A 14,959-nucleotide genomic window follows, 5' to 3' on the forward strand; every position below is an offset into this window, starting at 1 on the left:
CATACAGTACTTGAATACTATGAGTAAATATCATTTACATGAAAAGAAATGGTTTGAATATCAGCCAAACTTTACATATTTCCTCTGTGAGGTTAAGGAATATTGTACTATTGTAAAAATATATAAATATAGGACTGTGGAGTTATATATTGATTATGATTTGTTTAATGTGTAGGTACACCCCTGACTGCTGTTGTTGTTGTATGTTATAATAATATCTGTCATTATTATAACGTAATAATGCTATAACATCATTATGTTAGTATCCACCTAATAAAGTCTGTCTGCAGAGCAGCAGAGCCACAGTTTCACTCCAGCAGGTTCAGGCCAGTATCATTCAGCGCATGCGCCGACACTTGTTTTGGTTTTTCATTGTTGGCTGATCAGCATTTCAGCCTTTTTATGTGAGTTTCCTATAAATTTGTGATAAATTTGTGTTGGGTTAACGTTATATTTTAAGCTTTGGGCTGGAACAGACTCTGGTTTGAACACATAGAGATTCACAGGGTTAATATTACACCAACTACAGCTGATGTGGCTCTGGGTAAACTAACAGGTTATGTAGACATATAGCTCAATAACCTACCCTTAATATGAGGGCTTTATGTAAACACTTATATTACATGTACAGGATTAAAACTTTACCTTAAGCAGCTTAAACTGAGTATAATATTAAGCTTAAGGCTGAAACAAACTTTAGTTTTTGAATGTATCCTTGTTGAAAAACCCATAAAATCCATTGAGTGTTCCTTTTAGTTTCTGATGGTTTTGTAATGTGTTTTGTTTATGGTTTAACCGGTTAATGGTTGATTCGTATACTGGCGACAGTCTCTGTTCTTGAATGCTAATATACATATCAACACATACACCCAGCACAAACAGTCGCTGTTTAGATCAGAGGCCTTATAAATGAGGAGCCACTGGATGAAATATGAATGAGACGCTGTCCTACTGCGCATGCGCTCCACTCGCCTGAAGGCGCTGTAGTGAAACTGCTGCTCCTGCAGCTCTGCAGCGAGACACTTCTGAAAACCTGCACGTGCTCAGTACGTCCGCTTTTCACAGATGAGTTTTTAAGGCGTGGAATTAGAAAATTTAGCACAAACATTGCAGTGAGTACATAAACTTTACAGTAATGAGCTCTGAGTCTCAGCGCGCTGATTCAGCTGTGCAGCATCTTCTGACTTAGGATATCAAAATAACAAGTTGTGTAAGACCCCGAGCCTCTGGTGGACCCCCACGGTAAGCAAGCGTTTCCTAGCTGTTCATTATAAAAGTATATTGTGCATTTCTACAGAGATCTCCCTCAGACACTGTGTGATGATGATGATGATGATGATGATGATGATGATGAAGTGTGACTGAGCTCATCAGGGCTCACAGCAGTAATGATGAGCTTCGTTATTTCTCCGTTTCATGTGGACTCAGCGAGTATCCTCTGCAGAGCTGACCGCTCTGAGCAGGTCCGGCATTATGTACAGTAACCAGTTTAATATCCCACTGAACTCATTGGGCTTTGTACACATGGCATATTCGCACGCTGCTGCTGCTGCTGCTGCTGCTGCTCACCGCGGCTGCCTGATACTAAAGATATGGTGAATGAATGAATCTTTACACCGACTGTCTAAATGGACAGATCTTTGATGATTTGCTGTTCTTCTGTTCAATGTGTTCTGAATGTTTGGCTCCTCTGGTCAGACCTACCGTCCCCTACTTTTGTTAGGCTTTTAAAGGAGGGGGGGGGGTACCTGCAGCTATTCTATCAGTCTGTTGTGACATATATAGGTATATTGCTACAGCTACAGGATCATTTCTGTTTTAAACAGGGGTTAACAGGACTGTGAGTGAGTATTTACATTCAGATCTTGGCTGTATCTGTAACAGTACAGTAAAAGTCCAGCCTAAAATTCTTCAGCTGTTGTGACAGTTTATTTGTGATTTCAACAAAGAGAAACACCAGGTTAAAATGCTCATTTTAGTTAATTCAACACAATCTGTCTCAGCACTAGGAACACTACTATATATCCTAATCTGCAGTTTAATTCAGTTTTAGTTTAAAATGGTTTGTGGCTGCTTAACATTTTGTGTTCATTAAACAACAAACCTGATCTGAGGTTCACTGAACTTAAACCTTTCTGTCAAACACGTCACTAATTTTAAATTAAAGAAATCTTTTTCACAGTGCAGTAAACATTTTGAATGTAGGTTTGTGAACAACAGTGTCTGAGTCGTGCAGTGGGCTGAGCATTTGTTCCTTCATCAGGAAATAATGAGATTAAATCCCATCAACACCACAGCAGTCTGTAGTTGGTAATCCAAGAGTGGGAAACACCACCTCTCCCTGAGCCTCATGGCACCGTGCAACAGGGCAGTTGTTGTTGTGATGACCTGGTTTTGTACTGGTGGTTTTGAGTGTTGGGTCAGTTCTGGCAGTGGTGGTTTAAAGGTAGCTGAGATGTGGACCTGTAATGGCAGTAAACAGGCCCGGTTCTGACCACCGCATCTGGCCCACTCCTGTCCCATCACTCCATGTGGTATGTGGGCTGCATCTAAATGCTGGATGTGGTCCAGGTTTGGGCCTTATCAAATCTGCTATCTGGGCTGCTTCTTTCATAACCAAGCATCACCTGTTCAAGATGTTGTGTGAATATTTAAAAAAAAATAAAAATATCCTACAATTGCCTGTTGCAACTTTTTGTTGTTGTTGTATGTTATAACAATATCTGTAATTATTAGAACATAATTATGGTATAATATAATTATGGTACGATATCCGCTTAATAAAGTCTGTCTGCAGAGCTGCAGAGCCACAGTTTCACTCCAGCAGGTTCAGGCCAGTATCATTCCGTGCCGACACTTGTTTTGGTTTTTCATTGTTGGCTGATCAACATTTCAGCCTTTTTATGTGAGTTTCTAATAAATTTGTGATAAATTTGTGTTGGGCTAGTTATATTTTAAGCTTTAGGCTGGAACAGACTCTGGTTTGAACACATATAGAGATTCACAGGGTTAATATTACACCAACTACAGCTGATGTGGCTCTGGGTAAACTAATGGGTTATGTAGACATATAGCTCAATAACCTACCCTTAATATGAGGGCTTTATGTAAACACTTATATTACATGTACAGGATTAAAACTTTACCTTAAGCAGCTTAAACTGAGTATAATATTAAGCTTAAGGCTGAAACAAACTTTAGTTTTTGAATGTATCCCTGTTGAAAAACCCATAAAATCCACTGAGTGTTTCTTTTGGTTTCTGATGGTTTTGTAATGTGTTTTGTTTATGGTTTAACCGGTTAATGGTTGATTCGTATACTGGCGACAGTCTCTGTTCCTGAATGCTAATATACATATCAACACATACACCCAGCACAAACAGTCGCTGTTTAGATCAGAGGCCTTATAAATGAGGAGACCGGCCACTGGATGAAATATGAATGAGACGCTGTCCTACTGCGCATGCGCTCCACTCGCCTGAAACCGCTGTAGTGAAATTGCGGCTCCCGCAGCTCTGCAGCCAGACCCATCTCGGTTCCGCTCGGGTGTAACTGTTTAACTGAAAACCTGCACGTGCTCAGTACGTCCGCTTTTCACAGATGAGTTTTTTAAGGCGCGGAATTTGAAAATTTAGCACAAACATTACAGTAATGAGCTCTGACTCAGCGTGCTTATTTAGCTGTGCAGCATCTTCTGACTTAGGATATCAAAATAAGTTGTGTACGACCCCGATCCTCTGGTGGACCCCCACGGTAAGCACGACTGCGTCTTTCCTAGCTGTTCATTATAAAGTGTATTGTGCATTTCTACAGAGATCTCCCTCAGACACTGTGTGATGATGATGATGATGATGATGATGATGATGATGAAGTGTGACTGAGCTCATCAGGGCTCACTGCAGTAATGATGAGCTTCGTTATTTCTCTGTTTCATGTGGACTCAGCGAGTAGCCTCTGCAGAGCTGACCGCTCTGAGCAGGTCCGGCATTATGGGCTCGTTTAGTGCCCAGTAACCAGTTTAATATCCCACTGAACTCACTGGGCTTTGTACACGTGGCAGAAGTGAAAGTAAGATTCGCACGCTGCTGCTGCTGCTGCTGCTCACCGCGCGCCTGATACTAAAGATATGGTGAATGAATGAATCTTTACACCGACTGTCTAAATGGACAGATCTTTGATGATTTGCTGTTCTTCTGTTCAATGTGTTCTGAATGTTTGGCTCCCCTGGTCAGACCTACCGTCCCCTACTTTTGTTAGGCTTTTTAAAGGGGTACCTGGAGTTATTCTATCAGTCTGTTGTGACATACATTGGAATATTGATGCATTTTGTACATACATGGTATATTTTCTTTCCAGATATAATCTTCTCTGAATGTCTTTCACTTCGAAATGATTATCCATCCCCCACCACCATTAAAGCCTTTTGTACCTCTCAGCGCAACATGATCACTTCAAGGGGAACTCCAGGAGGTTTTCAAATTTCTGCATGATTCAAAACTTAGATGTAAACAGAGTCATTCAGAGTGGTTTGGTGTTAAACTCGAAACATACAGAGTCAGAACTGTTCACAGTGGTGGTGATAGGAACCAGACGTCCACCTCTAAAAGCTCCCTCACAGGAAGTTATTACACTCCCAGTTCCAAAAAAGCTGGGATGCTGTGCAAAATGTAAATAAAAACAAAATTCACTGATGTGCAAATCATGTAAACCCTATATTTTATTGAAAATAGCACAAAGATAAACATATTAAATTTTAAAACTGAGAAATGTGTTTTTTGAAAATATTTGCCCATTTTGAATTTGATGCCAACAACACGTTCCAAAAACGAGGGCCTGTTTACCACTGAGTTTCATCACCTCTCCTTTCAACAACACTCGTTTGGGAACTGAGGAGACATTTTTAAATGATTTGCATATCATTTAATTTTGTTTTTTATTTACATTTTTCAAAGCATCCCAGCTTTTTTGGAAATGGAGTTGTACATGAAATGGTTATGAATTCACAGCCTGATGTCTGAGACACTGTTTTACAACAGTTTGATAAAGTTTAGGCCTTAAAACCCTGATGACGATCACTGTTTGATGAAAACTGCATCATTTTGTTGCATATACACACAACAAACTGTGTGTGTGTGTGTGTGTGTGTGTGTGTGTGTCTAGGTCAGTCATGCAGTCCTGCAGTTCTGCTCTCTTATCCTGATCTTACTGATCTCTGCAGTCACTGCTGGTAAGAACTGCACTGTCACTACTTCATCATCTTATTAAACATTTTGCTGTATTTTATCTTCCCCCTGTCACTCCAAGCAATGTACCTTATACTAAATGAATGATTAATTATTTAGATAAAAACAATATTTAAATCATTTATTTTACATGAATTTCAATTATTTTAATTATCATCTGCACAATCTTGCCGCAATTTAGTTAACTACATATTAATACTGCATGTTAAAATGCTCATTTGGCTCACATGTCTCAAAACAGATCTGGGCCACTTCTGGCAAACATTGCCAGAGCTGACATGAGCTACAGGACAATCATTTATGTTTTAAACAGGGGTTAACAGGACTGTGAGGGAGCATTTACATTCAGATCTTGGCTGTATCTGTCACAGTACACTAAAAATCCAGCCTAAAATCCTTTAGCAAAGAGAAACACCAGGTTAATGACCTGGTTTTGTACTGGTGGTTTTGAGTGTTGGGTCAGTTCTGGCAGTGCTGGTTTAAAGGTGGCTGAGATGTGGACCTGTAATGGCAGTAAACAGGCCGGGTTCTGACAACCGCATCTGGCCCACTCCTGTCCCATCACTCCATGTGGTATGTGGGCTGCATCTAAATGCTGTATGTGGTCCAGGTTTGGGCCTTATCAAATCTGCTATCTGGGCTGCTTCTTTCATAACCAAGCATAATTACATCACCTGTTCAAGATGTTGTGTGAATATTTCAAAAATATAAAAATATCCTAAAATTGCCTGTTGCAACTTTTTGGAATGTGTTGCAGGCCTTAATTTCAGACTGAATGAATATTTACCAAAACAGTGACAAATTGACAAAGTTAAAACACTAAATGTCTTGTTTTTGTACTGTTTTAATTTAAATATAGGTCAGTGTAGATTTATAAATCACTGCTGTATGTTTTTATTTGCATTTTACCTATATTCACAATTTCTTTGGAATTAGGTTTTGTATATGGGGGATATGGAGTTCTCTGATGGTTTACTATGGGGGTCTTAGTTGTTACATGTGTTAAACTAACCCCACTGTGTGGAGGCTGTACTTTAGCCCTCTCACTGTCATTTATGGCACCTCTAAGATAGCATAAAATCATCATAACTGTATGTGGTTCAGTATAGCCAGTACTGTATATTAACATACACCTGACTGGATCTCATTGGTTTTAAAGAATGTGAGAGAGAATATGAACACTTCAAATCTGCACCACATTACATAACTACACTTCACTCTCTTTCTCACTTAAAGTTCTTTTTTATGTTTTTTTCTCTCTTTCAGTGTCTGAATCAGCTGTTGGTCCAGTGAAGGTGAAGCTTCATGACTCTGCTACTCTGCCCTGCTCTGAGAGATGTTCTGGTTTGGTCAGATGGACTGTGTTCCATAAACCCACTGATTTTCTGGCTGAGTGTGATCAGACTTCATGTAGATCAAAGGAGGGATATCAGATGATCCATGATCAGTACCTGAAGGGGAATCTCTCTCTCACCATCACTGACGCTGATTTCAGTAAGAGAGGCTGGTACACGTGTGACTGTGATGGTAAAGATCTCTGTGATGTTCAGCTACAGATTGAACGTAAGTGTCCATCTGCTTTTTTCCAGAGGCTCCAGTGATTTTTCTGCAGTGTATCAGATGAACACACAGTGGATGAAGTTCCTGTTTGTTTTTCTTCTCAGCCCTAAACACTACAGTTCAGATAAAGCCTGGTGAATCTCTGGTGCTGAAGTTGGACATTTCAGATCCAGTGGAGGTGATTTATAACAGCACAGGTTCAGCTGGACCATCCAGTGGTCAGATCTGTACAGTGGATGGAGGTTCATTACAGTGTAAACCTGAACACACACAGAGAGCTTCAGTAATCTCTGCTCTTGAGCTGAGAGCAGTGACTCCATCTGATAGTGGAGTTTATACTGTAATGGACAAAAGGAATGAAGAAGTTATTCGTACCTACACTGTGACCATTCAAGGTATGAATTATTATTATTTTTTATTTTGCCTCAAGAAATGCATTTTCCTCTTGAGTCCTGATGGTCTGGTGGTGGTGTGTAAGCTGACCAAGTTGGAACTGAATACAGAGGTTCTAACCCTGAGGGTAACTATTTAGACATTGAGCTGAAGATTCATCTTTGGGAAATTCATATGACCTATTCAATAACCAATGGTGAACTAATATGGACGTATAGTATAGATCATTTTTTTCAAGTATGAAATGTAAAAATCCTCACTATTTTTGATACACCTTGGGTTGTGTCGTCAAGTGGTTGCACTGGAAAAAACTCTTGACTGTTGACCATTGAGCAAGTGCTGGTCAGCAGATCATCTCTGCTGTAATCTCTCTTTTGCTGCTGACTTTCAGCACACTTTCACAGGGGGTGAGTCTGCACTCTCAATTGGTCAACTGATTTGGAGTGACAGGTCCTCTGAGATGTAACCACTCAGCATGAATCGCCCCAACATGGCGGAACGTGTAATACAGAGTGCAGCGTTATACCAGCATATCTCACGTTATGAGCAATGTTTGTCATGTTCATGTAAATGATTAATGTAGCACATATTTATGAGTCCTGTGTCGACCTGTGTAAAATGATATAACTTGTTTGGGCATTGAAGATAATAAACTTGGTTGTTTCTGAATGAATGAAACTGTACCGTCTTTGGAGTTTTCAGTTGCTAGTGCTGCTAGTCAACTAGCAGGTCACCTTTATTCCTTTTGTTGTGATTAAACCTGACTTTCTCTAGACTTTCTCATGGCAGCAGTCATAGCTGGCAGTAATGAGTGGTGTTTTCCACTCTTTCCTGAGTGTGGGTTGGGTCAGCGCTGTGTGATTTTGCCTTTGACCACAGATTCAACGATTTCCTGACACAACACACCTGATTAGCTCATAAAGGGCTTGATAATCAGTCGATGAGCTGAATCAGGTGAATCAGGCAAGGAGTAGTTGGGACCGTGCAGAGTTGTAGGTCTCCACAAGCAGAGCTAATAAACTCTGATTTAAGCATCTCTAAAGCTCACCTAATTAGCCTCTACAAGAATATACTATAATGTCAGACCTGCCAGCATAATCTTTTCTGGCAGTTCTACACTGAGTATGAAGGGCTTCGCCATGGTCGAGGCAGATCACAGCTCTCAGAGTGGACATGTTTATATATTCCAATGATTGTCACTCCAAATCAGTTGACCAATAGTGAGTGCAGACGAACGCCCTCTTCTAAGAGCCACCCCTGATAAAAAGTGCCAAAAGTCAGAAACAAAAGAGTGATTCCAGAAGCAATATATATATATATATATATATATATATATATATATATATATATATATATATATATATATATATAAAAAAACTGGCAAAATGAGTAATACATTTACACTACATTTCAAAAAGTATTCAGTCACCCTTGAATTCTGGTGTTCCAATCACTTCCATGGCCACAGGTGTACAAAACCAAGCACCTAGGCCTGCAGACTGCTTCTACAGACATTAGTGAAAGAATGGGTCGCTCTCAGGAGCTCAGTGGATTCCAGCGTGGTACAGTGATAGGATGCCACCTGTGCAACAAGTCCAGTCGTGAAATTTCCTCACTACTAAATATTCCACAGTCAACTGTCAGTGGGATTATAACAAAGTGGAAGCGTTTGGGAACGACAGCAAACTCAGTCACGAAGTGGTCAGCCACGTAAAATGACAGAGCGGGGTCAGCGGATGCTGAGGTCCATAGTGCGCAGAGGTCGCCAACTTTCTGCAGAGTCAATCTCTACAGACCTCCAAACTTCATGTGGCCTTCAGATTAGCTCAAGAACAGCATAGAGAGTTTTATGAATGGGTTTCCATGGCTGAGCAGCTGCATCCAAGCCTCACATCACCAAGCGCAGTACAAAGTGTGGAATGCAGTGATGTAAAGCGCCGCCACTGGACTCTAGAGCAGTGGAGACGTGTTCTCTGGAGTGACCAATTACGCTTCTCCGTCTGGGAATCCGATGGACGAGTCTGGGTTTGGCGGTTGCCAGGAGACGGTACTTGTCTGACTGCATTGTGCCAAGTGTAAAGTTTGGTGGAGGGGGGATTCTGGTGAGGGGTTGTTTTCAGGAGTTGGGCTCGGCCCCTTAGTTCCAGTGAAAGGAACTCTTAATGCTTCAGCACCAAGAGATTTTGATTTCATGCTCCCAACTTTGTGGGAACAGTTTGGGGAGTTTGGCCCCTTCCTGTTCCAACATGACTGCGCACCAGTGCACAAAGGTCCATAAAGACATGGATGAGCGATTTCGGTGTGGAAGAACTTGACTGGCCAGCACAGAGTCCTGACCTCAACCCGATAGAACACCTTTGGGATGAATTAGAGCGGAGACTGCGAGCCAGGCCTTCTTGTCCAACATCAGTGTCTGACCTCACAAATGCGCTTCTGGAAGAAGGTCAAAAATTCCCAAAAACACTCCTAAACCTTGTGGAAAGCCTTCCCAGAAGAGTGGAAGCCGGTCTAGGCTGTATTGTTTAATTGTTGTTTCCTCATTTACTGCCAGAAAGCACAGAAATGTGGACGATTCAGTCTGAATGAACGAGCCCTGCGGCTTGCTGTTCATGCTGCACCACTCCTGGGTCTGCATCCAAGCAGCTGAATGAAAGGTCATTTTTATCAGTGTTTCTTGACTTTACCTGATCTGTAGTCGTGTGGATCTACAGGACTCATCACTGGTTTGAGTCATATAAAACATTCATGTTTGAAAATGTCAGAAGGTCTCTGATTTCTCCAGAGCTGCAGTAGATCTGAGAGCTAAAGGCTGACTCATTTACTATCTCACTTTACTGGATCTTCTGCATCGGCAGTCACTTGCAATCGAGCTCCTCACCTGGAAAAATGATTATATTACAAACCTGTGTGTGTTTTTCTTTTGTAGGTGACCAGTCAGATCTGGACACAGATGAAGGAGCTGCTGTACCAGAGTGGGTGATTGTACTGAGTGTGATGGTGGCTGCACTCGTAGCTGTGATTATGGTATCAGTGGTGGTGATTGTGCGGCTGAGGAGAGAAATTCAGCTTCTACAAGCGGAAGATACAAGTAACAGACATCAAAGGAATCATCACTACAGTCCAGGTGTTAAGAGACCGTCACCCCACAAGAATGAATGACCAGGTTAAGATGAGGATGAGAGGTTAATATCAGCATTTGAAATCATAATCAGCTCTTCTTTCTGAAATCTATAATTTTACGGAAATTTTCAATAAAGGTTTTGCAGAAAAACTGTTATTTTACAGATTTTTACCAAATTATTATGATCAAACACCATCAATAAAAATGCTGTGGCCTAGACTGGCATGTGTTTGTCCGTTTTCTGATTCAATTTCCTGATTCAGTTCCACTTTATCTGCAGATGTTACCTCACTGTTCATCTGCGTTTTAGGGGTTTATTCACCGTAAATTACATTAGAGACAGCAGTAAAACCGCTGTGGTTCACACTAGCAGCGTTAGCGTGGTTCAGACTGCTGTGGTCCGACTGAGCTGCAGTGGTTTTGGGATGGATGTTCGTTAGTTTACCGATCCGCTGAGCTGCGCTGGTCCATCGTGTTGAGAATCTGCTTCTGAGGAGTCCAGCACTGGACTAGACACCTAGCTAGCTACTTCAATTAGCCGCAAGCTGAGTGACCTGTTTTTCTATTAACAGTATACGGCTTCACACTGCGCTCAACAACCGACTGAGCAGATAAAAACTGTTACTTTACAGATTTTTTTAAATTACTGCGATCAAACACCTTCAACAAAGTAAAGGCACTAAAGGTTTTGTAGAGGTTACATTTACTGACATCAACAATAACATTCAAGCAGTGACAAAGTTTCACATTTATTTTACCCACTCAAAAAATGGGCCAAATTTGTTAAACAAAATATTAAATGATGTCATTCTAATGATGTAAGACAAGGAATGCAAATTTTACCAACTGTTGACTGATTCAACAGATTCAGTTTCTGAAAATTAGTGTCAAGAAAATTGAGCTTTATTGAAAAACTGTAGCTGTAGCTTAGCTATTTACCACCATGGGCTCAAATTCGAAACAAAGTGCTCTCAGCCCTGAATGACACAGGAAGATCAGGCAGTATAAATATGGTGGGTGCTGTCCTACATCAGTCATGTTGAGGGGTTTAATATCTTAACACTAACATCCACCCTAAGCGTGGTCAAGAATTTACAGTGCAAAACCAACTCCTTTAAAATGCCATTTCAAATATGAGCATGAAGAAAACTACAATTTCAAAAACCAACATGAGCTTAAAGACTCAGTGCAGTTTATTTGGTAAACACTTAACCTGAGCTGTAACGCCGGACCATCCAAAGAGATTTACTTTCCACCACATGTGAAAATTTTTCTGTTTAGCTTGTGTCCATCCAAATTCATCAAGATCTTCTGGACAAACTCAAGTTGTCAGAAAGCTGAAAACAAAGGCATGAAGGAGTCCAAATACCATGATGAATGCATTTCCAAGATTGTTGACCTCTTATCACAATAGTAATGTCCCATAGCTCAGCATCGTCCTCATTACCGTCTCCAAATTGTGTAAATCCCCATTGTGCACTCACATGTCCTCCACATCACCAATGACAGACCAAACACAAATACAAACACAGTCACTCACAGGTCAGTGGACCAGCAGACGTCTGCATTTTCAAGGCTTGTAAGTAAAACCGCTGTGGTTCACACTAGGAGCGTTAGCGTGGTTCAGACTGCTGTGGTCCGACCGAGCTGCGGTGGTTTTGGGATGGATGTGGGTCAGTTTACCGATCCGCCGAGCTGAGCTGGTTCAGCGTGTTGAGAATCTGTTTCTGAGGAATCCAGCACTGGACTAGACACCTCGCTACTTCAGTTAGCCTGAGCTAAGTGACCTGGCGCTTTTCGGTTCAGTTCAAAAACTGTTCTAAAGGACTTACAGCTTATCGTTCCTGCTTCTGCTACTTCCTGTCTGGACTATTGCAATGCCTTGATTTTCTGACTTTGGCATTACTTATTTTACTTTTGTCAGATTAATTGGCACATATGTGCTCAAACTCACCATGACATCACTGGCTGGGTGTGGCCAGAGCCACAACACGCATGGAAGATGCAACCTTGAGAGCAGTGTGGCTTTGTACTCTTTAAAAAAGACTGTTATGTTTGATGTAATGAAAAGTCTGTTAAATTTGTGTCTATTACAGAGTTTGAATGTAAAATTATACGAAAATATATAACAAATAAGATATACCTTAAAAGTATGAAGAAAAAAATATAAAATTGTTAGTATGGACATAAACCTTTATATAATGTGCTACTTGTTTAGTTACAGATAATTATTGTCTTTTTCCAGAAATTTGCATGTAATGTAAAAAAAAAAACAGAAAAATACTGTATAAATAACACAGTAATTTTTCTGTAAAACAAGAAAAAATTGTAATTTGTCTTTGTTGGCAGAATCCGTAAAATAACAGTTGAGCTGTTAATTTACAGATGTTCTCCGTAATTGTACAGAATTTTCTATATTATAAATATAATATCATTAAGGCACATAAATGATCTTGTGTGCCTTAAAGATAAACTTAAACTGTAAAATATTTACATATACTCTTCTACAATTACATATACTACATAAGCCTTTAAATAGCTCTTCTTCAGTGATCTTCATCAAATCCAAAACTCTGTCCACTTCAGATTCATCAAAATGAAATGTAAACAGTTAGAACAGGTCCTGGTCCTGTAGATCCACCACCCTGGATCTGGACATCCAGATGACCTTAAAAGCCTTTATTACCTGGATCAGGTGTGTTAGTTTAGGGGTAGAGTTGAACATCTGAGTGCAGTTTCCACTGGAATTTCCTAGTTAGCATTATGAAACATTTAGCTGTTGTGTTTTTTCTGTTTGGCCAAAACTTGTTTTGTGGAAAGAACTGATCTGGATACATTAGTAGGTTTTTGGTTGAGGAGAAACAACTCTAATCTGGAATTATCTTCTCTAGGGTGAACACGTCCTCCAGTCTAACTGAAAACCTTCTTTATACTGAATGTTTTCCAAAATTTGTTATGTTAAAACAGTGATCCACAGGAAATGAAACTCAGGACAATAATCATTTCTTCATGAACAGAGTAAACATTAAACCGTACCACAGCTTTCACTGATCACACCCATCATTGCTCTGATTAGCTTATCATACAGTTATGCTGAGTGGACAGATGGTCTTCATCTCTCATCACTCTGACCTTTCATGACCTGAAGACTTTCCTAAAGAGCACTAATCATATTCACCTCCTCTGTTTTGTCTGTTGTCTTCAGATGTTCAGAAGAGCTGGATGTGGAAGGATGAATATCAGAAGGGAAACAGCGATGGATTTCAGAAGGGACTGAAAATCAGAGCACTGGGATTTGGGATTGGAGCGCTGGTTCTCGGTGTGATTCTGGGGTTCTATGCTGTGCCGAGGGGGCTTTATTTGAGTGACAGATGTTTCCAGAGACTCAGAAGACGAGACTCCTCATGCGTGAATCAAACTGAGGATGTGGAAAAGAGTGTTCCCCTGACATGAGGGAATACCAGCCAACGGAATGACCCTCATCATAGGGAATGACTTTAAATCAATAAAAATGACACTGAAATTTACTTGTTTACTTATTTTTATGTCCCAAACGAGCTGATGCTCTCAAGGCCACTCCACCCATCTGAAGCTGGTTTCTTATTCCCCGACTTCATGTTCAAATTTTCCTGTTCGAACCTTAAATGGTGATCAGTAGTGAAAGTAGAAACATGGCTCAGGTCCTAATTTGCTGGTCCAGCCAGTGTCTTTACCATCCAGCATTACAGCTCTTTAACTGGACCCCAGTTTCCAGAATGCACTGGTGCTGCTGTGAAAGTGCTCCTGTTTCTGCAGGGTTTTATTCTCTGTTTGTGAAAGTGCTGAGTATGAGTTTTTTCCATTTTTTTAAAGGTATGAGAGTTATTTGTATCTGCTATTTATTACTGTTATACTCCTCTGTATGAAATAAAGTGTGTATTATCCCATGATTCCCTGGTGTTTCTTCAGTGAACAGCTTTAGCTGAAATGATCAGGACAGTGAAGTGTGACTGATTCTGACCATCTTCACTCTTGAACAGAAATGTAGATTCATCAGACCAGGCCACATTTTTCCAATCTTCAGCTGTCCAGTTTTAGTGAGCCTGTGTCCACTGCAGCCCCAGACTCCTGTTCTTGGCTGACAGGAGGAGAACCTGACCATGGTCTTCCACTGTTGTAGCCCATCCACCTCACGGTTAGATGTGTTGTGCATTCAGAGATGCTTTTCTGATCACGTTGTTGTACAGAGTGGTTATTATATGTCTTGAGTCTGTCATACATTGAGCACTTAAAGGGGAGATTTAATCCACAGATTTTTCAAAATGTCTACATAATTAAATAGTCAAAAAGGTAAACAATGTCATTTGAGTTTTTCTGCTCACTGTAGGTAATAAGTGAGTTGGGGGTTTCACTGTTTTAAGTAACAATTTAAATCGCAGAAATTAAAAAAGGGAATCATCAAATATAAACCTCAGCATTCAAGCCTTTACTCTAACGTATTATATTAACACTATTCTTATGATATGAACTGTAAACCATCTATTTATCATATGTACATAATTAACTAAAGGAATAATAAACAAAAAGTGAATCAAAACACAAAGTATTTAACAGTCAGTTTATAGTGAGCTGCTACCGGCTGCTGTTTATTTGTAGTAAACTA

At 40.3% G+C, this 14,959-nt stretch overlaps 1 protein-coding gene across 1 annotated transcript; it reads left to right on the top strand.

Annotated features, from left to right (window-relative positions):
• Positions 1–3,512: 3,512 nt before the first annotated feature.
• LOC118803953 lies at positions 3,513–10,536 on the top strand. Its single transcript, XM_036564503.1, has 5 exons — positions 3,513–3,753; positions 5,161–5,227; positions 6,510–6,806; positions 6,908–7,198; positions 10,123–10,536. The coding sequence occupies exons 1-5, from the start codon at positions 3,652–3,654 to the stop codon at positions 10,353–10,355; spliced, it is 990 nt and encodes a 329-aa protein (XP_036420396.1). The 5' UTR covers positions 3,513–3,651; the 3' UTR covers positions 10,356–10,536.
• The last annotated feature ends 4,423 nt before the right edge of the window (positions 10,537–14,959 follow it).

Source organism: Colossoma macropomum, unplaced genomic scaffold (genome assembly GCF_904425465.1).
Source record: "Colossoma macropomum unplaced genomic scaffold, Colossoma_macropomum, whole genome shotgun sequence".
Taxonomy (NCBI): domain Eukaryota; kingdom Metazoa; phylum Chordata; class Actinopteri; order Characiformes; family Serrasalmidae; genus Colossoma; species Colossoma macropomum.